A 22,915-nucleotide genomic window follows, 5' to 3' on the forward strand; every position below is an offset into this window, starting at 1 on the left:
TGGGTAGAGTTGGGTTGGCCAACCAAAACAATGCAACACCAGATACGAACAAATGGAAACATTTGGGTTAAGCTGAGGAAAACTTAAGTCACTAGCCAGATCATTACCACTTCAAAAGCAGCATAATTACTTGGTTAAAGTGGGCCATATCCTCTCTGCTATAGATAGTTGTTCTCAAATTGTTTGTTTGCCACTGCAAAGTTCCAGGCAGGCTAACTGTTTCTTTTAAAATATTACTAATTAATAATACACAACTGTTTCCATTCTCAAGTTTGTATATTTGGCTATAGAACAAATGTTTTGTTTTGTTTGCACTTGGTTTTTTAAAAGAATATTTTAGCCAAACAGATCTATTAAGTATAGAATACATAGACATATGTCTTGGAAAATATCAATTTGGGAAGACAAGGAATTGTAAAACTGAGTAAATCCTAGTCATAAGGGCTAAGCATTCCACGGTATTACATACAAGAGTAAAAGCAATTGAAACCAATATCCTCTTTTAATTATGAGCAGAGCATAATCTCCACTGGTGTACCTATATTGCTAGACCAGCTGTTTTGCCCACCTGTGGCAAATGGATTGAACAAGGAGTCACAGCTTGCCTTCTCCTGCAGTGGCTTAAAAAGTAACCAGAGGATTACACCAGAGTAAGTCACCGACAGATCCTGACCTGGTTGTCCCAATTAATTAAGTGAACTCTTTAATGAACTCTTAAGATTCTAGCGATTTAAAATATCTTAGTCTCTGTATGTTACTTTCAGATTTCTGTGTTTCTTACAGTGAAGGTTCAAGTATCTTAAATTTATATAGAATTATGTTCTGTTGATATAGGGCATGTTCTTTTGAAATACCACTAAATGGAATGCATTTACCTTTTGGCTTAATTTTGGTTAATAAAATTCAGTAATTTCCATTCATGTGGATGATCTTAATGCAATTTGCCTTGTTGGGGGTCAGCTTTGTTGCCTCTGATTTCACACGCTGTAATCCAAAGAAACTGTGTACATATGTGTGCAAAACCTACATGTGTTGCAAGGTTTCTTGCTGTTGCACCTGTTTTTATTCCAAAAGAGACAGGCTAAAGCTCAGTGTAAAGCTCATCTATTTTTGTCTTTTCAAATCAAGGTAAGTGGGTAACAGTTAAATCTGTAAATTTTTTGGTGGCTGCTATCAAAATGAGTTCTAACATGGTGCCCTGAATCTTGTTTTTTTAAAAACAAAGAAACAAACATTTTAAAATACTAATTTCATTTAACTGTTTTATACATTATATACCTCGTAATAATTTTAAATTGCTATGAACCCTGTAGTCCAGTGCAGCTCAAAAAGGTAGTCCCTGTTCTGATGCTGATCTGCATGCCACCAGCTGCTAATCCACAGAGAGTTTCCAGGAAAGAAACAATTGCAGCCAAAGGGCACAAATGTGGTGCCAGGCTCAGGAACACTGGAAAAGATAATTGTTGGTCCCCTTCATCAGATAGCCTAAGAAGCTTTGCTGTAGTTCATAAAATCCTGATATTTTTTGCTTTGCTACCCAGTAGTGAATACAGCCGTTTCTGCGTTTTCATAGGGATTTGTTCCAGACCATCACTACCCATGAAAACAGAAAATTGCTGATATTGGGAGTTCCTATTGACTCGAGTGGCAGCACATTCCTGCGCACACAGCCACACCCGTGCCTCGGGCATGAGCCCCATTGTGTCACCCTCCATTTGCCCCTCACGTATTTCTGAGGGACACAGACTCCAAGTCCGCGAAAATGGAGGGGCAAATGTATTTAGAAAAAAATTCATACATTGGCAATAATCCTGTTGGTGTTTTTACACATGGTCAAGTTTCTCTATGAAGCAGTTGGACCTTTTTGTCCAGTGTGGAATGTCTGTATTCAGTTCAAGGTTGCAGAAGCAGAGTTATCCATGTAGTGTCAATGTTATCTGCGTTGGTGCCCATGTGCATGTAGATGCATAATGTCCATGGACATGCATGTGCATTTCACACATTTCAGTGCACATTTGGTCGCTTGATGCAGTTTCATAATGTTGCCATTCAACACAATTAATGCTTAACTCTGCATGCAGAGATTTACAATCCACTACTCTGATCCCAGCCAATATCTTTTAATTCCCACCTTGGGACATAAGTATTCTCTCTTTGGTGCAGATAAGTCTAGGGCCACTGCATGAATTGGTGTCAGAGGAATACTTAAACACAAGACTTTCTGATCTATCTCTCAGCCTCGTAGCCACTGTGTTTCCTCCACATGTGTTAGATGTACAGTTCCTCCTGTGTACCCAGTTTCTACTCTGTAAATGATCCATTTCCACTTAATATGAAGAGAAGTGTGGAGCTTTGCATACACAAGCTATTTTCTCTCTCCTTTATATCAGCTGATCCATTGCAGTGACAGAGGCTCCCACTAGACTGCACTTGGAGCAATGTTGGCTGGCATCCCAGTGCCTTTGAACTGCCTGTTGGCTGGCGGTCAGAGAACAGCTTGCACAGGCGGGAACATTTATCCGACGTATTGGGAACAAGTGTAAAAAGTAATCTAGTTAGCACACTGTCAGATATCTGCCCAACTATGCTGACGGTTTCTTCTCGACACCCCTCCTTACTTTAAATAGTTGTTTGGAACCTCATAGGTTGCAGAGAAAAATGCTAAGAATAATGGACTTTACTTGAGGTGAAACTCACTTGAGGTACTGATAGACCGGAGCAGCATTTTCTCTTTGAAATAGTTTCCATTGAAGCTATCTCCTTTTCCCATTCATACAGCATCCTTTCTGCTTCAGCAACAACACCTGGGAGGCATGTAACACATCCAGTGGGCTTTCAGTGCATGTAAAGACTGCACCAACACAAATAGTATACTGTAAATTGTGTGAACTGTCTGACACATTCAATAAATATAAGACAACCCTATTTGTGGGGCACGAGCACACTGCCTATTTGAGGCAGTAAATATCATTTAGAATAACACATCTAATGAACAGTTTTATGTTATCCTAGTAGTGTTACCAACTGGGAAAGGAAACAATTCTGCTCAAATTGTATCTATGAAAAATTATTCTAGCTGGTTTTAGGTTAGCAACTTAAACACTTTTTTCTATAAATATTGGTTCTGGCATAAAAGAAAGGAAAGGGGCTTAGGTTGCCATCTGGCATATTTGTATAATTCTGTTGGCATTTTGAGAATGAGGGATGAGTAGGTTGGTGCAACTTTTGGCATGTGTGATAAAGTCACTATGCGACTGATCCATCATGTATGTCACCAGAAACTCAATCTATATCTACCCTGCCGTCACAGCAGCGCTTCAAAAAGTTGGCTATGCATGCCCAGTCTCACGTGCTTAACTGTTGAAACATCATTATTTGTTCTCTGTTCTCAACCCATGGTAATCATGTACAGAACCTTTTACTGCAGTATGCTGCATGTTGGACTGTTTTTGAAAAGTGTTTAGAAGCTTCTGTGAGTCTAGAATACAGTTTCATATTGCTAGGGAGGACAAATTTCCTTATTATGACTTTATTTGTTGTTGTTGTTGTTGTTGTTGTTGTGTGCGCCTTCAAGTCATTCCTGATTTATGGCAACCCTATCAAGTGTTTTTGGCAAGTTTCTTCAGAGAGGGTTTGCCATTGCCATCCTCTCAGACTGAGACAGTGTAACTTGCCTAGGTCAAGTCACACTCTACCCCAGTGATGGCGAACGTTTTAGAGACAGAGCCCAAACTCAGTGGCATTCCTGCACTGGATGTCACCCAATGAGGGGGGTGCACAATTTCCAGGGCACGACTTCCACCATCCAGGGGCAAGACTTCCAGGGGTGGGACTTCTGGGAAAAACCCAAGGCACACTTTCTCAGCCTCAGGCTAACGATAGCAAAAAACCCCCAAAACCCTCTGATGAAACTTGCTAAGAAAACTCCATGATAGTTTCACCTTAGGGTCACCATAACTTGGAAATGACTTGAAGGTACCACACACATAAGTCACGCTCTCTCAGCCTCAAGGGATGACAAGGGCAACCTCCCTTCCGCTCCTTCCCCCACCCTCCAGTGCCTTTAACAATCTCTGGGGGCCAGTTAAAGGCATGAGACAGGCGGGGGAAGGAACAGGCAACCCTAACCCTAACCCTGTTCCACTTCTTCCCCTGCCCTCCCCTGTCTATAACTGGCTTCAGGAAGCCACTTAAAGGGATGGGATGCTGGGGGGAAGCAGCACAGTCATGTTTCTGATCCTGCTCCCCCCCCCCCCATCCTCCTGTGCATTTAACTGGCGTCCCAAGGTCAGTTAAAGGCACAGGAGGCTGGGGGAAGAGGAGGAACAGGTGCACTTCTGGGGGGGAGTTGAAGGGGCAGGGGAAGAGGAGGAGCCTTTTCACCTCTGCACCATTATTCATTTCCTCATTGAAAAATGGGTTTTCCAACATTTGGAAAACTTGATCAGCAGGAGTACCATAAAGCCAGGAATTTGGGGGTCGGGGGTCGGGGAGTGTGATGTGCAAAATTAGTGTTGTTCTAGTTTTACAGAAACATGATTTTTCAACCAAAAAACCCATATGAATTTCTGGAAATAGTATGGGTGTGAAAATTGGAGATTTTTTTCAGGAAAAAAACAATTTCCAAAACCTTATGCTTTTGTGCAAACATCATGGCTTTTGTGCAAAAAGCACTACTCTTGTTCAGAAAACGCACATAAGAGTTTCTTGAAAGTGAGATGTGTTTTGCATTAAAATCTGGTTCTACACTAAAAACACTGTTTTCATAGGGTTTTGTGTGTGAAATGGCTGGGGCTTTGCACACACACGTCAAAATCAAAAACCCAGCCATCTTGTGTGGAAATGGTGTTTTTGAAATAAAAATATGGGCCTGGATTCTGTTACTAGTCCTAATGATATTAGGCCCATTGAATCAATGAGATTTATCTATGTGATCACTCACCATTTCACAATTGATTGAGTGGGCCTACTCTGTTTGGGACTAACCAGCAGGATTCCACCCATGGATTTTTGCACAAAATCCCACATGTATTTCTGTGCAGAATAATTTCCTAATATTCTTTGAAATGTGCAAATATGAGGCAAGAACTGCCACGACATATGTTTACTCCCACAGCATGGAGAGAACTGTAGAAATTATTTCATCCTCATTTGCTAAGATGAAATAGTTAGATATTTCATCTGCAATCTACTATCTATCTAAAAATTTAAATGAAGGGGTGTGTTCGTTTACCTTTTATTAACAAATTGCCATATGACAAATTGCCATAAGTAACACCAGATGTTTTCCTTGGATGTTTTTTTGGGGATATACTCCAAGACCCAGATTGCTATATCAATTTTTTCTATCCAAGGAATTTTAAAGAAAATCACCTACAGTTGTAGAAAGGCAGCGTATTTCATTTCTGCCCAAATGCTGTGTAATTCAGGTCTCTAGTTAGTTGCAGCCAAATTTTGTGTTGCTTCTCAGTAACACAGCTGCAGACTTGTCATTATGGTATATGAAAACAAATATGAAAGAAATGATACAATATACACAGTTGACTTTTTTTTTCCAGGTACTGAAGTGATAGACAAGTACATGTTGCCTTTAGTAACTACTTATTCCTTTAAATTAGATGTTGCTACATCTTCACCAAAGGTTCATCTAGGGGAATAATCCTTTCGGAGGCTCCATGTTCATAGGGCTTTCTCCAGAGGCATGCCTTTTCTTAAGGGTAGTTTAAGTAGTGATTCAGAACAGAATCTGAAGAAGGCTTGAGGGAATGTACTCACATTTATCAACCCTTGCCAAGAACTGGAAATTATCTCAGTGAAAACCAAGATAAATCACAGAGAGCAAAGACAATTTTCATGCAAGAAGCTAAGAAGGCAGTCTTATGCATGAATATTCAAAAAGTAATCTGCAATAAATGCAATGCAAATAGAACTTATTTCCAAATAAGTGTATCTAGGACTGCAGCCAAAAATGCTTCTCTCACTACTCCTGCCATATATGAGAGTTGTTAAAGCAGGTAAAGAAAGAGCTAGGCAAAAATACATGGAAAACACTCTGCTTTTTCAGTTTCTTGTCTCACTAAATGATTTGTAGTACCTGCTGCAGGCTTCCAGCATAAAAGAGAAACAAAAAGTACCAGGCACTCCAACATTTCAGACATAAATTAGAACACGTGTGGCCAAGCAGCATCAGAGTGTGGTCAAACATTCTTAATAAGGAAGAACACACAAGAGGCTCTAGCAGTTTGCTTTTGCCTGGGCCTACTGGGAAGAGTAAGAATTCACCCCCTCATCTTGTTTCCCTAGCTGAGTTAATTGAGTGCCAACCACTTTTGCACTTTGAACACAGGGCTTGTCTGTTCTGGTGAAAAACATCATACTTACCTGGAAGCCAGTGCTAGCAGTCCTGACAATCTGTGGCTACTTCTGGGGAGGACCTGTAGGTTTTTGCCCTTAACTCGACTTTGCTCTGAATTTAGCAAAGTCGGGGGAAATCCCTGGGTATCCTGGAAACTTCAAAGTGACCTCGGGTTCTTTTGGGATGTGGACAACTGGATCAGGTCCTATTTGGCACAATCCACTTGTCCATATGCCAAGAGCCATGCCATCCCCAGTGCCAACAGGGAATGGCCTGTTTTAGGAATTACCACCATCACTTCCTCACTGGCAGGAACTCTGTATAAAGCCTGCTTGGCATGCTGGCAATTCTTCTAAGGACAGAAATAGGCACCCGAACATGTGAGCCAAGGAGTCTGGTAACCCATTTCTCTCAGAAGTGGTGGCACACCAGGCAGACTTTACACAGAGCTCCTGTACACAAGGAAGATATGGCAGTGACATGGAAAACAGGTGTTGGGCCAGCGGGGTTGATGCAGTGTCGGCCCCACTGTCCTGTGTGCACAACGATGTGGCGTTGTACCAGATTTGGCCCAGTGCATGTCGTCACCATGGTGGTCGATCCAGAGCCAGTCTGGGGCATTATGCTCCGGGCTGGTCCTGAATTAAGTGGTCGGTGTAGATGCATCCTTGGTTTGCAGCAGCTGAAGAAATCTGAGAGCAAAGGGGGAGAGTGGGAGAAGGAGAAAGAAATTATGACATTTTAAAAGCAACTGGAAAAATGGGATAGCAGAGGATTAATCAGGACTGTTCCTGGCAAATCAGGATAGTTGAAGGCTATGAACATTATTTCCATTTCAGAGAAGTAGCCGCATTACTCTGTTGCAAGAAAAGTTACAAGTCTTACAAAGTCTTAAGATACCTTAACGTCAAGCACATTTATTAAGGCATATGTTTTTGTGAGCTCATAGCCTATTTCTTAACATACATGAAGACCATAAAGGAAGTGTACCTTGGCCACAAATGCTTGTGCCATAAGAAATGTGTCAGTTTTGGTAGATACTGCCTGGCTTTTAGTTTTTACTAATATAAATTCTACATTCATTTTATGGGCCAGTTTAAAAATAAAAAGCATATTTGGGCCAAATGCCAAAAATATCAGTTCATAAGGAAAACAAAATCAATTTTTCAGCCATTACAAAAAAAAATCAAGAAAATATTTTGTGTCTGTTTTTAGAAGTTTTGTTGCACACGGTTTGGAAGAACTGTGTGAAGTCTGCTTTAATTTATGCCACTTTGTAGTGCTCTGAATAGGGTGGCTACTGATCCCCCACCCCCAAATGAATCACCACAAAGAGAACAAAAAGGGAAAGAAAGGAGTATCTTTACTGGATCAGTATAACAGTTTTCTACCACTTAAACATTAATTGCTCCATCCTCTGGAATCTTGGAATGTATTGTTTCATGAAATACACAGAATGCTTTGACACAGAGTTTTAATGCTATATTTTAGGGGACTGCATTAAAGAGTTCCGTACCAAACTACAAATCCCAGGAATCCATAGTACAGAGCCATGACAGTCAAGATGGAATCAAGCTGCTATAATTGCACAGTGTGGATAAAACCAGACTTGCATCAAATGTGCCTATATCAATTTATGTTTATAAATGCAAATATAGCAGTGGTTATTATCACTGAAACACAAACACAGTATTTCTCACAGGAGTACAAACTGACTGCATAACTTGTGTTCTTTCTAGGTGCTAATTGCTGATGAGTAACTTCAAGCATCTGGCTTGAAGTATGTGTGTTTTAATCTTGAAAACTGGACTTGGGTCTAATCTGAACTGTAGAAATAATGCAGTTTGACACCACTGTCATGGCTTTACCCTATGGAATCCTTGAATTTGTAGTTGTGGCACCAGAGCTCTCTTTCAGAGAAGGCTAGATATCTCACAAAACAACAAACCCCAGGGATCCATAGTATTGAGCCATAGCAGTTAAAGTGATATCAAACTGCATTATTTCTGCAGTGCAGATTAGACTTTGACCATCAAAAGAATCCCTCTTAAATGCATAGCTGAATATTTTGTCTGTTTTTCTATTCCAGTCAAATACATGAAGGAGATCTCTCCCTATTTTAAAAATTCATCAACTGGTGCAACTGTAAGTTGGGACTCTTCACCAGCAGCCTTTCAGAAGCAAGCTTCTCCAATCCTCTCTCTTCGAGACCTGAAAGAAGGGAAGAATATCCCCTTAAAAATGTGTTACATATCAAGGAAATGTCTACCTAGTGATCCAGAAAACAGGTAACCCAGTCACCCCAAACTCTTGAATCTCCTAGGTTTTTTGACAGTGATTACAATGGCCCTCTGATTTCTATGTAGAAATGTTTGAAGATATGCTATAGCAGAGGCAGAGAGTTGGTGGCTTTGTACATCAGCCTTTTCTAGTATGGGCAGTGGTCAGAGATGGTGGGAATTGTAATCCAGTACTTCTACGATACAGGATTAATACAGTACAACCAATGTGCAAAGAACTGAACTTGAAGTGATTATTAGAATTACACTTCTGCACATAGTCATAGTCTTCTGTTTACAGGTAAATGGGGTAATCAATATGAACTGCCTTTTTGAAAACCTATAGACCTGTGCCTGGTATTTATACATGCCATAAATCTACAGTCTTTTAATTTAAATCTGTACTTCTTACACCCCAAATGTTGGTGACAATTAACACATATAAATATATGTGTGTGTATATCTGTGTAGGGACAGACAGACAAACACACATGCACACATGCTCAGACATTTCACAGAACTCAGTAGACAGTCTCTATATTCACAGAAAGTCCTTCAGTGATAAATTAGAATAATATCATCATCATAATGCAAACTACTACTGAGTTGAGCTAGTATAATAGCAAAAAGAGTAAATTGTGGTCTTAAAAATTTGCGATTCAGATGTTACCGCCATGAACACACTACTCACTATACTTTGAGCTTCAGTTTTCCATCAGTATTAATAATAATAATAATAATAATAATAATAATAATAATAATAATGTATTTATTTATATTCTGCCTCTTCCATTTTTGGGATCGAGGTGGGTAACAACAGTTTATGAAATACAAAAGTGATAAAACAACAGAATCCGCCTCCCCGCCCCCAGTGTGTGCCTTACCGTGCTCCTTACAGTGCTGTTTTCTAAGGTTTTCTGAGATAATATATACTGAAGTACTCTGAACCCTCAGAGTATTATCCCAGGTTTTATCAGCTCCCCTGTGTAGATATAGATTCTACATACAATTTAATATGTACTCTGGGCTAACCCTGAATAGAAAATACAGTATACACTTGTCCCTCCATATTCGCTAGGGTCAGGGGCACAAGACCCCAGTGAATATGGAAAAATCCGCAAATAACAAAAACACCATGTTTTTACCTGAGAGGACACCTCTCTAGGAATCTCTAGGTCCTCCAGTTCAACTCTGTGGTCAACGTCTGACAGACACTGGCCATAGAATTGCACTGAAGGAGCTACAAATGCCTGCTAGAGTATTCTCTCTAGGAATCTCTAGGTCTTTCAGTGCAACTTTTAGTTAAAGTTGACCATTGAGTTGCACTGGAGGACCTAGATATTCCTAGAGAAAACATATTAATCAAATCCGCAAATATCAAAGCCGCAAATATAGAGGGATGAGTGTATTTCTATTGGACTAAATAAAAGTCATTGAGCTCACATAAAAATGCCACTGTCTCCAAAGTGAAAATCTGTGCAGAATGTAAAACCTAAAAACAAGTTTTTATTTGGGCATCCTGTATTCCTAAGAGGAGGAGTAAGGGCAATCAGTTTAGTTCATGTAGGTACATTTTCACTGTTTTTAATTTTTATTGTAATGTTTTGTTTTGTTTGTTTGTTTTTAATTATTTGTGAGCCACCTTAGATCCCTTCTGGGATAAAGGCAGCATACAAATGAAATAAATGAATGAATAACTAAATGAAAGTCTAGGCCACTATGCATAAGGACTATCTCTGTGAAGGCTTTTCAGTCTGAAATACAGGGAGAATTACAGTCACTTCCTGTGACCAAAGCTTGTCATTTTGGTCTGAAGGATTTCAATCTCAGGTTACAGAAGATTCTTCCCACAGATACCTAGAAGTGTGCTCAGCAGATGGCCAGATTCCCTTGTTTCTTCGAGCAAAAGATGAAGCATCTGCCCAGGCATGGTTCAGTGCCATTCACAGCAACATCAGTGCCCTGTTGCCAAGAGTGAAAGAGGAGCTGAAGGTCTTGCAGTCTGGAGCTGGCATTGCAGGAAGTAGAGATATCAAGCATATTGGCTGGCTCACTGAGCAGGTAAGACTGGGATTCATGAATGTGAATGGTGCTGATTCCCAGGAGAACAAAGATGCCTGCAGGTAAGACAGCCCCATCATCTTTACACTTGAATTACACTAAAATACAAATTTCTGCTGCTCACATATGACATTATTATAATTTGGGGAGCAAGTCTGCCAGTAGCCTGTCTGTATGGAAAGTAAACAATTCTAGGCAGGGAGGCTTTGCAGAAATTACTTCTGTTAAGTATCTAATTAAAATATCTGGGGACCAGTAATTTCTTTTGATTTAATTTTCAAAACTGACGTGGAGTTCTGCAGAATCCAGTTTATCCACTTTATTTGGTTCAGAGGTTGGAAATATTGTTTCTGCAGCCTTTTGTTTATTTTCAAAGAAAAGGGCTTTTCTTACTGGGCAGTACTTTTTTTATTCTTTACATTTAAGTCAATGTTTTCAATAGTTTTAATTCTACAAGCAACTTAGTACGAATTAATAAAAACTTAGCATAGAGTTTTAGCTTCATGTTTTTTAACTTGCATTTCTTTTTATCTTGTGTAAGCCACCTTGAGTTCCCGCTTTAGCTAAAAGGTGAGCTTAGATATAAAGGAATAGAAGAGCATAGAACAGTAATATAGATAGAGTCATCACTCAAATGGAAATAGTCATTGGTTTCTTGTTGTTACTTGACCTATGGCAACCCTAAGGCAAACCTATCACAGGTTTCTTGGCAAGATTTGTTCAGATGCGGTTTGGCCTTGGCTTCCTATGACAATGAGAGAATGTTATGTACCCAAGGTCACACAGTTGGTTCCATTGTTGAGAAGGGATCTGAACCCTGTTCTCCAGAATCCCTTCAGAGTTGTAATCCAGTGCTCAAACCACTACACCGTACCTGGAAATCAAGTGTTGGAGCACATTTGAGGATTGGTTTGGTTTGAGAATATCTGCAGTAGAGCCTTATCTGAGAGCTCAGTAGCCTTATCTAGATTTGGTGGGAGGTAGTTTTATTAAAATACAATCTTGCGGATACCTAGATTCCTTTATTCAGTTATGTGAACACCACCTCATAGACTCCTAGACCAGTGCTACTCAAAGTAGTGGTCTATGGATCAGTGTTCATCCATGATATTGTTTGTTTGTTTGTTTTTGGTCCACAGTAAGTTTCCATGATAAAAATAAAAATAAATAAAATAAAATAATTCTGTAACCAATGGGCACAAATATCGTGTGAGTATCTGGCATACTGGTGAAAAACTCAGCTGGACCACAACATCAGGTAGCCTGAAAAACATTGTCCTATACCATTCACCGCAGTGTCCTTCCTCTGAAGGGACCTTGGCAAGATGAGGGAGGAGGCAGAGACAGAGAATACAAGAAACAAATGAAGAGTTTTAGTATCTATTGCAAATTACCAAATTGTTTTCAATATTAAATGTAATGGCCTGTACTCATTTGTATTATATTTTGTCAGTTTTTAATGTCTAGTGTTATGTTTGTTATAAATAACTTTCAATTGTTTAACTAGGGATTTAATTTATTTTTTAAATGGGCATGTAGCAAAGCCAGAGGACAACAAATTGAAGTGAGCAAGCATAAGTAGTCTGCTGTATTTGTAGATAGTTACAAATGCTCTAAAATTTCCATAGTTGGAAAGGATAATAGAGAGGTTCTGAAATAGTATCAAATAGGGAAACAGAGAGCTGAATCTTCATTAGGTCATAATTATCGCTGATCTCACAATAATTTGATATTTTTTTAACCTGTTGCCTTTTTAAAAAAAGGTCTGCTGTTGTTTGTGTGGGATGATGTTATGTGTGTATTACACCATCTTTTCAGATATTTAGAATAGATGTCACGTTGCCCTTCCTTTTTAATCAAGACAGTAATTTATGTAATTTACAGCAATAAATATGGGCTGTCCTGATGCCACACATTCATAGCATGAATAAATCCAAAGCAGCTCAAGGGTGTATCTCCAAAAATGGCTGCTGAGAATGAAATCACCATGCTGCATAAGTGTCCTTTTAGACAGGGGTGTGCAAGAGAGTTGCATGTAGTTCACTGTTCTGTATTTCAATAACGGTTACCTTTTTCTTTTAGCTCCCTGGTGATGGGACAAAGAATATCCTTGCCATCCTCACGGAGAAGGAGCTTCTCTTCTACAGCTGCCTCCCACAAAGCAGAGATGCTCTCAGCAAACCAACACACAGCTTCCCTCTCATAGCCACTAGGTAATGCAAATATTTTTGAGCCCTGTTTTCTGCACTGGAGTCCATTGGATGAAGCCTGGGAAAGGCTGCTTTCACTGAGTAGCTGGGTGCCAAATTCTTACCTCTAGGAGAGGCTCTCCTCCATAACTGTATGTAATAAACCACCTCCTATTAGAATGATTTTTGTTTAAAAAAGAGTAAAAGGGAAGCCTCACTTCTAGCAAATGGTTTCACACAGCAAGTGGTCTCAAAATGGCTGTTCTCAACCCAGCCTTTTGTCAAAAGCAGGCAACTGTGGTGGGCTTAGGACCCAAGTTTTTCATTTTCCTTTTGTCTCAGAGCCATCCAGGGGCCATGCAGATAGCTAAAATGCTCCCCATGGACAACAAAACAGGATGTGGATAGAAGACCACATATGGTTTTAAAAAGTTGGTGTTTTTGATATGAAATAGCATAGTAGCCTATCTACAATATCAATTGCTGTGCTTGGGGGTTTATTGGAGATGCATTTCAATCTTTAGGGGGCAGAAAAGGGCAGTTGTGGGGAGTCAAAGGTTACATCCCTCGAGCTGGGTGATGTGTCACACTCTCTAAGACTCACAGTTGTTGTGAGGGTTGTTGTGGATGGACACAGAACATCTTATATGCCACCTTGAATTCATTAAAATTTGGATATAGATGTAACTAATCATTGTTTGTTTTAAAATAAGACATGACAATATGCCAACACTTTCCATGATTTGGATTTACAGTGGCAACTTGGGCATTTGCATTTACTCCCAGGGTAAAGAGACAAATTATAAATCACATGAATAATTGAAAGACCAGGGTTGGTTAACTAATTTGCAGTACAAGACACTCTAACCCAGGATCCTCAGAATGTCTTCAGCGAAATACACTGAAAATATGGAATGCATGGGAGTAGAGATGGAGAAAAATGTATCTACCCACCATGGTTTCACCCATTTTACTGTGGGGTGGTTGTGGTTGTTGTGTGCTTCCAAGTCATTTTTTTTTTATTTTTGATGACTCTAAGGCTTTATTGTAGGGTTTTCTCAGCAAGTTTCCTAGGAGGAAGTTTGCTGTTGCTGTTCTCTGAGGCTGAGAGAGTTTTTATGCTGCAGCGGGGAATCGAACCTTTATCTCCAGAGTCATAGCCCAACATTCAGACCATACACTGGCTCTCTTCACTGTGGGTACAATCGTGTCAATAACAACGGAAAGATTTTTGTTTTAAATGCACCAGGTCATTTGTTGATTAAAAAAGACACACAGAATTAGTTTTGTTTTGTGGTCAATTATCATAGAGCACACTGCAAAGAGAGAAATTTCCTTTGTCTTCAAGTGTAGATTCAAAAGTAAGTTGCTGCTCTTTTGCATATGTCCCTATCATTTGCAACTTTCCTTATGCATATTATTGGCATTCCCACTTTTAGATCTAATATTTATTTCAAAACATTTGTAACACTGATAAAAAAAATTATACCAGGTTACACATTTTCTATGACAAACATAAAACAAAAAATAATAAAAGAAAAATTAAAAGCAGACAACAATACAGCAGTAAGAAACTATGGCCAGTATCCTGTTAGTGATATACATGAATGTGCTATTTATGTGGGGTACCTTTTGTAGGCAAAGCACAACAATTATATGCTGTTGTTGTTGTTTATATCCCACCCTTCCTCAATACTGGGACACAGAGCAGCTCACAAGATTAAAAACAGTACAATTAAAAACATAAAAGAGTGTTACATTAAAACAGAAGTATGCAAATGTGCACTTCACATTGCTGTTGCATTGCAAAAGGAAGAAGAAGGAAATTATAGGGCCACTGTGTGGAGAACATGACAAAATGCTAACAGGGGACAGAGAAAAGGCAGAATTACTCAACACCTTTTTTGCTTCAGTCGTCTCAGAAAAGGCAAAGGGTGCTCAACCTGAGGATAATGGAGCAGAGGAATAGGGGAATTTCAGCACAGAATAAGTAAAGAGATAGTACAGGAATACCTTGTTAATCTAAATTAATATAAGTCTCTAGGACCAGATGAACTACATCCAAGGGTTTTACAAGAATTGGCAAATGTAATATCAGAACCATTGGCAATAATCTTTGAGAACTCCTGGAGAACAGGAGAAGTCCCAGCAGACTGGAGGCGGGCAAACGTTGTTCCCATCTTGAAATAGGGGAAAAAAGAGGATCCCAACAATTATCGTCCAGTTAGTCTGACATCAATACCAGGAAAGATTCTGGAGCAGATCATTAAACAGAGAGTCTGCGAGCATCTAGAAGGCAATTCCATAATCACAAAAAGTCAACATGGATTTCAGAGGAACAAGTCATGCCAGATTAAGCCGATCTCTCTCTCTCTCTCTCTCTCTCTCTCTCTTTTTTTAATAAAATTACTAGCTTGATAGATGAAGGGAATGCTGTGGATATAGTATATCTTGATTTCAGTAAGACCTTTGACATGTTCCCCATTACATTCTTGCAAACAAGCTGGTAAAATATGGGCTAGACAAGGTAACTGTTACATGGATTTGTAATTGGTTGGCGGGCCGAAGCCAAAGGGTGCTCAACAATGGCTCCTTTTCATCCTGGAAAGAAGTGACCAGTGGGGTCCCACAGGGTTCTGTCCTGGGCCCAGTGCTATTCAATATCTTTATCAGTGACTTGGATGACAAAATTGGGGGCATACCTATCAAATTTGCAGATGACACCAAATTAGAAGGAGTAGCTAATAACCCAGAAGACAGGATCAAAATTCAAACTGACCTGAATAGACTAGAAAGCTGGGCCAAAGTTAACAAAATTTACTTCAACATGGAGAAATGTAAGATAGTGCACCTAGGGCGGAAAAAAGAAATGCATAGATATAGGATGGGGGACACCTGGCTGAATAAAATTACGTGTGAAAGGGATCTAGGATTCCAAGTAGACCACAAGTTGAACATGAGTCAACAGTGCGATGTGGCAGCTAAAAAGGCCAATGTGATTTTAGGCTACATCAATAGATGTATAGTGTCTAGATCAAGGGAAGCAATAGTGCCACTCTATTCTGCTTTGGTCAGGCTCCATCTGGAAGACTTTGTCCAGTTCTGGGTACCACAATTCAAAAAGGACATTGAGAAACTGGAACGTGTTCAAAGGAGGATGACTAAAATGGTGAAGGGTCTTGAATCCATGCCCTATGAGAAATGACTTAGGGAGCTGGGGATGTTTAGTCTGGAGAAGGGAAGGTTAAGAGGTGATATGATAGCCCTGTTTAAATACTTGAAGGGATGTCATATTGAGGAGGGAGCTAACTTGTTTTCTGCTGCTCCAGAGACTAGAACCTGGAGCAATGGATGCAAGCTACAGGAAAAGAGATTCCACCTCAACATTAGGAGGAACTTCCTGACAGTAAGGGCTATTCGACAGTGGAACGCACTCCTTCGGAGTGTAGTGGAGTCTCCTTCCTTGGAGGTCTTTAAACAGAAGCTGGATGGCCATCTGTCAGGGATGCTTTGACTGAGAGTTCCTACATGGTAGGGGGTTGGACTGGATGGCCTTTGTGGTCTCTTCCAACTCTGATTCTATTCATCACAATTGAAATGTAGCATAATTCCACTGGTAGATATTTACAGGATGCTGAAGAAGTGTAGGATTTCAGGCTAGGGTTGCATTTGTGATTGAGGCAGGGGTTATGAAGAATTGCGAGTTTCATTTTTGTTGTGCTGCTCTGAATCACACCTACAATCTGGTCCTGTGTTTTGTTCACACTGTGATGTTGGCCCACAGCAGGATGTTGGTTTGTTTCCTTCATGGAATATATAATGGGTTTATACCTGAATGGTCACAGATTGCATTATTTCCATTGTTGGTCCAGAAAGTGCGAATCTAGTCCATTAAAATAAAAAATCAGCAAATTTCTCACCTCTCCCTGTAATGGAGCATCTGAAATGACAAATGGTATTAGACTGACCTCTCGTGGCTATTTGTGGTTATAACTAGTTCTTAACAGGCACAAGATACTGTATTTGAATACTGCTGCTACACATTATTTCTGCCCAACCTTTCTCCAAGTTTGGGACTCAAAGCAGTTTACAAGTAAAAAAGCACATCATTAAAAATTCACAGAATACAAAAGTTAAGACAAGATAAACAATAAAAAATTAAAACAAATTAAAACATGTATCATTGGATAAACATGTACACCACAGCAAAATGAAGGGAAAGTAAGGCTGGATTTGCCACTGTGTAGGTTTATATGGAGCTGTAGTAATTGTCCATTCCCTGACAGTGTACCCTTTTGATACATCTGTGTGTGTATGATGCAGAAAATTTTAGAAAATTTACTTCATGTCCACTTTTTAAAAAACATAATATATGAACTGAGTCTGGCAGATCATTTGCAGCTATTTGGTGGACAACAAAATGGAAACTGCATATTAATGCACAAATCAACCACTGTGTTTCTATAACACGTTCATTTGTAGAAGCATCTACAGAGTTTCAGCTTCAGTTTGAAAAGTACAGTGCCTTGATTTCACAGTTTGGAAGCATAGATGCAAATGGCCTAGAGCCAGGCAGGTACCATGTACTATAGTGAAATTTCTTCAGAGGGTCATGCATCAGAAGACTTCTGTATGGAGTGGAGAGAGGGGTAGGGATTTGAGTTACCAGATGAGGTGTCGGGTAAGACCCCCTTCTAATAGTTTATTATTCCACTGAAGCACTGTGGCAGGAAACCCTGCAAAGGAGAATCTCTTCATTAATTCAGGTGAAGGCAGAAACCCTGGCAAAGTTCTCTGTGCTCAGAAATGAGCGTTTGGTATCTGTACTTCTCACTGAGGTAAAAAAGGGAGGTCATCTTTGTGAGGATACAAATGCCTCACCAATTTGGATTACAATTGATGTGAATCCCTGGGTTTTTTTCCTGTCCTAGACTCCTGCCACGGTCCCTACCACTTTGATATAATGTATCCATCCAGGTGATGGGCACTGTCATTGAATTAGCTCTTGAGGGACAAGACACTAACACTTTTCTGTCACTAATACTCATAATGAGAGGACAAAGGTAGAAACTAAGCTTCCCTCTTTCCCTTATACTGCACTACTATTGCTGCCCTGGACAAGTAAGTTGTGTTAAAATAGAGATGAATGGGAGTTGACAAGGGGGAAAGGGGGGTTAGGTGATTTCTGATACACATGTTGGTTGTAGAAATAAGCAGAGCCACTTCCAAGTAGTGGCTTATTTTCCAAGCCGTGAATTTTGCTTGCCCCTTACTGAATCTGGTAGCCCTGCACATCCACCTCAACACATATTTCTAGGACACTATTATCCCACTGGTCTCCCTGCCCCAATATAGAATTGTTCACCATGCACCATCTCAGCCACACAAGCAACACATTTAGATAGGCTCAGTGGTGATCTGATAGATGTAAGGTTTCTCATTGAAAGGATTTTATTTTCCTTTCTCCAACCCATGCAGGCTTGTGCACTCTGGCCCATCCAAGGGTTCCCTCCTCTATGATACAGAACTCTCATTTGCTTTGCGGACTGGAACCAAGAAGGGTGTGGAGACACATCTGTTCAGTGTTGAGACGCATCGGGACTTGGCTGCATGGACAAGGATGCTGGTGGATGGTTGTCACAATGCAGCCGAATGTGTCCAGGAAGTATCAACAGGTCAGGAAGTAGATGGGGACTTGCTTTTGAGATTTGTGGTGGAACTGAAAGGATAGGCTTCTCTGCTTGAGACAGTCTCCCATTTGGCAGTTCTGCACTGTAGCACTGACACAGAACTATGTGTTTTCCCAGAGTACAGGTATGCCTCTGTTAACAAAGTACATGTGTTCTTGGGCATTAGTGGGCCTGTCAAGTCTCTCTCTAGAAAGTTAGGAGCCACTATTTCTCAGTTCAGTCAGTCTAACAAACAAGGCAGATCTTGTGGCTGGGCACCATCCTGGAGGCAGCTATGGGGTAGCTTTCTCCTCTCTGTTGTCTTCTTCCCTGAAGAGCCTTCTCTGTTCTGAGAATAAAACCAGCTCCAGTGATGACAATGATGGTGGTGGTGGTGGTGGCAGCAGCAGCTCTGATCCATCTACAAGTGGGTGGAATCACTCAATAAGTAACCTCTATGAGGTGGAGGCTGGTGGTGGCTGCCCTTGCCCTGCTTTAACCTGGCATGTCTTCCTCCCTTCTTCAATCTTCAGTCCGTCTCCAAGATGGTGCCCAGGCACAAGGAAGATCTGCCTTGTCTGTAACACTGACTCAGCTGAAAAGTAGTGGTTCCTCTTAAAATTGTCCAGAGCTTAAGGGCTCATTTATGCTCTTGTGCGTTTTTGAATGGTTATGTATTGTCGTCCTGCATTTTTAGCTGATACCTATCTGTTATTGTATTTTATTCTGTTGTTTCCCACCTCAATTTGTAGGAAGAGGTGGTAAGAAATTGTTGTTGCTGTTGTTGTGTGCCTTCAAGTCATTTCTGCCCCTAAAGTGAACCTATAATGAGGGTTTCTTGACAAGTTTCTTCAGAGAGGGTTTGCCATTGCCATTCTCTGAAGCTAAGAGTATGTGACTTGTCCAAGGTCATCCAGTGATTTTCTATGACTGAGCAGGGAATCAAACTCTGGTCTCCTGAGTTTGAGTCAACACTCAAACCACTATGCCACACTGGCTCTCTGATGGTGGTGGTGGTGGTGATTACTATTATTATTATTAGTGAGAATCGTTATAGCAATTGGTGGTTTGAAGTAGGTAAATGTGCCAGTTGGTAAATGTATCTTCTTTTATGTTATTCAACATCTTATTCAGAATTTAATGCCAAATTAAACACTTTTTGCTCTTGCTTTTCCCCTCCCTCCACAGCATGTACATGGAATGGGAGGGACTGCACACTGTCCATCCACATCGATAAGGGTTTCACCATTTCTACCCTGGAGCCAGGCCTCACCAAAGTCATCCTTCTACAACAGCCTTTTGAAAGGCTGCAGATGTCTTCAGACGATGGGGCCAAGATGCTTTACTTGGACTTTGGCAGCTCAGAAGGAGAGATTGTAGGTTGCCAGTCTTTGTTCTGTACTCTTTGGCTAGGTTCCTGGAGGATGGAATCTATGGGGTTTGGAGAATGGGGCAGGGGAGCATAGTCTTTGGGGTGGTTTAGAAGACCATGGATATGGGAAGGCGCTAGCCAGACACTGAAACAGAGTGGTTGGAAACTGTCATGACTTGCACTACATGAAGGATCATGATGGTGGGAGGCATGGGAATTTGGGGAATAAATGCTTGGGAATCCAGGGAAAACAGTGAGAGAAGGTCAAGTGGACCAAACTTTCACACATGAGAGGAGAGCACAGATGACAGCAAGAAAGCTCAGCACTGACCTTGCAAAATCCTGTCCCATTATGGCAAGGATGGGCAGCTGCAGCAGGAACAGGAGCCATATTTTACCCCACAACCCCGTGGGGGCCACACCAGCATTCTGGATACAACCAGAAATTAATATCATGTCTCTTCTGGTTTCATTTTCAGGCAGTTTTTGGCTCTTTGTGGGAGGGTTGGGAAAACTGTCATCTTTAGCAACAACTTTGCAGTGATTGGGGCCATTTTTGGTCAACAAATGGTGAAAACTTTTCTTAGAATTCCCCCCTGCCCCAGATTTAGGGTTCAAGAGTGCAAAATTGGTCCACAAGAGCTGCATGTGGCCTATGAGCTGTACCTTTCCCACTTTTGCTTTATAGGAAGTGCTTTCAAGACAAGATCCTATTTTATGCTGGTGAACTATAAAGTTCTGTCAGTGTGCTTATAGAAGAGGCATGGAAGGGCAAAGTCATCTCTTTTCCACCTAGCTGTGCAATAACAGCAGCCAGATGGTATCCAGGTACAGATGTGTGCCCAGTTAGTAGCCATTTCTCAGGGAGAAAGTGTTGCCATTTGGGTTGCAAGGGAGCAGAACTTTCAGGGAGAAAGTATTGCACAAAAAGATAATGGATACTTCCTTGTGCAATGCCAAGACATATTTACTCTGGAATAATGCCCAGTTACACCAGTGTAAGTTACCAACATTTCATCCCTAGAGTTGTGTCTCTTTCAGCACTAGGAGATCCTTTCAGCCAATGCACAGCAATGGAAAACCTCCAAACATCATTGCATCACCTAGGAACGTGGGCAGCAACTTTCAGTCTTTCTGTACTATAAAACACCCTCATAGCTGTTGTGGTTGCAATTTATTTTGCAAAATTGCAGGTGGGGCAGAAATAAAAGTTTGCTATATACAAATTTGCCCTGAAGGCCTGTATAAAGGATCTTAGTCCAAGTCTTTTTCTTCGAGGCACAGTATCTTGGGCCTAAACTGCCCATGATGGTTTACAGGACTTGCCATCTCATTGGAACAAACAAGGGACTATGTACATGACATCTGGTAACATAATATTTTGCGCTTGGCAAAAGTCATCACCAAAGGCTGCCACTTCCTTTAGTTCTTTGCCCAACTGTATTAAGTGAAGGACTGTGGAAAATACAGTGAGATAAAATGTTGTGCATAAACCACTAATCACTATCCATGTTTTTTTTTTCATTGTAGCAACTAGATCTTCATTCCTGCCCCAAAACTATTGTCTTCATCATCCATTCATTCCTCTCTGCCAAAGTGACCCGCATGGGGTTGCTGGCATAGGGCCATAGAGAAAAATCCAGAGAGCACTGAGATTTCATGTGATCTATGCACGACAGCAGAAGCAACATTTTAAGATGCCATTACAGAACAGAGCAAGAACAACTGGTGTAATGTACCCACGGCCAAAGGAAATAATGAGACTTCCAGGACTGCTGATGGAAACACATGGATAGGCAACTGTTTAGACATGCCCGCCCCAGGACTAGACAGACCATGCAGTAAAATGTCCATATAACGTTTCCCATCAACACATGATGTTACCCCAAACACGACAAGCTTGGAAAATATGAGACTGCTAAAGAAGTCATACCAACCGTGTTCTGCTGTCACATTAGTGCCTTGAAGATGATATTTTATACATATATATATATATATCTGTTTGTATCAAGGTTTTATATTTATAGAACACAGTTTATCTTAAAAGGATGGAGACTTGATGGCTTTTGCTCTGCATTTTCAACACCACTTTAGAAAATCTACCACAATATGATGCACATTACTTGGGGATAAAACCCACTGGACACAGTAAAACTTCCAAATAAAAATGTATTGGGTTGGTCTGAAAATGTCCCAAGTTAATGCAGATGCTTTCATTATCTATAATGACAAAAATTCTTAAGCCATTACTCTTAAGAGCCTTGCCGTTTCACTTTCATGCAGCCAACAAAAGCTGAAAAATGGAGACAAGAGAATCACTTATAAAAAATTTAGAGATTGTTACAAAAGCCATAATTCTGAAAAGTCACTTCATTTGAAAAGATCAGGAAAACTAGTATTTTTACTTTGCTTCTTCTTGACCCCTCTGATGTTGCGTTATAACTAGAGGTGCTCTTGTGCAGAGGAAACAGTTTTATAAGCTCAAAAATTGTGCATGAAATTACCTTCATTATTTCCTTTTTTGGTGAAAATAAATACAGATCACTAAAAATGACTAAAGCAAAGCTTGTTTTCTAATTTGTCTTGAAAACAACAGTTGGAGTTACTTACTAAGCCTGAAACTTACCAGCATTCAGTACAACAGCCTTCTCATCTCAATTTAAATTTAACTGAAACAACTTCTTGGCTGCCTACCATCACTGTTCTCCTGTTGTTCAGTAATGTTAACTTTGGTAAGACTGCCTACGTAACTTTTATTTTTTGCTGTTCCAGTACTATAGTTCATTTATTAGTCAAATGTCAGGGGAGGATTTGGAGACCAAATATGGTAATTGATATACATTCTAAGCAAAACATGACCAGCACCCCTCCTACACATGCTGCATAGCTCCCAAACAAGCTGCCATGATCAGCACTTGCATGACTGTGAACATGAGCTACGCACCTGGTGTGTGCATAGAACTTTGAAGGCTGCTGGCAAATGGGGAAGG

General features: G+C 40.4%; 1 protein-coding gene across 1 annotated transcript in view; it reads left to right on the plus strand.

Moving 5' to 3' along the window:
* The window catches only part of SNTA1 (syntrophin alpha 1), a 108,505-nt gene extending 86,027 nt beyond the window's left edge, over window positions 1-22,478 (plus strand). Inside the window, exons 3-8 of the mRNA XM_089514101.1 lie at window positions 8,445-8,643; window positions 10,488-10,695; window positions 12,778-12,908; window positions 18,363-18,559; window positions 19,742-19,929; window positions 21,456-22,478. Coding sequence (XP_089370227.1) covers window positions 8,445-8,643; window positions 10,488-10,695; window positions 12,778-12,908; window positions 18,363-18,559; window positions 19,742-19,929; window positions 21,456-21,548 — 1,016 coding nt within the window. The 3' untranslated portion in view covers window positions 21,549-22,478. The remainder of the gene's footprint in view (window positions 1-8,444; window positions 8,644-10,487; window positions 10,696-12,777; window positions 12,909-18,362; window positions 18,560-19,741; window positions 19,930-21,455) is intronic.
* The last annotated feature ends 437 nt before the right edge of the window (window positions 22,479-22,915 follow it).

The sequence above is a fragment of the Sceloporus occidentalis genome, unplaced genomic scaffold (genome assembly GCF_023333645.1).
Source record: "Sceloporus occidentalis isolate IW3139 unplaced genomic scaffold, rSceOcc1.0.p SCAF_3, whole genome shotgun sequence".
Lineage (NCBI taxonomy): Eukaryota > Metazoa > Chordata > Lepidosauria > Squamata > Phrynosomatidae > Sceloporus > Sceloporus occidentalis.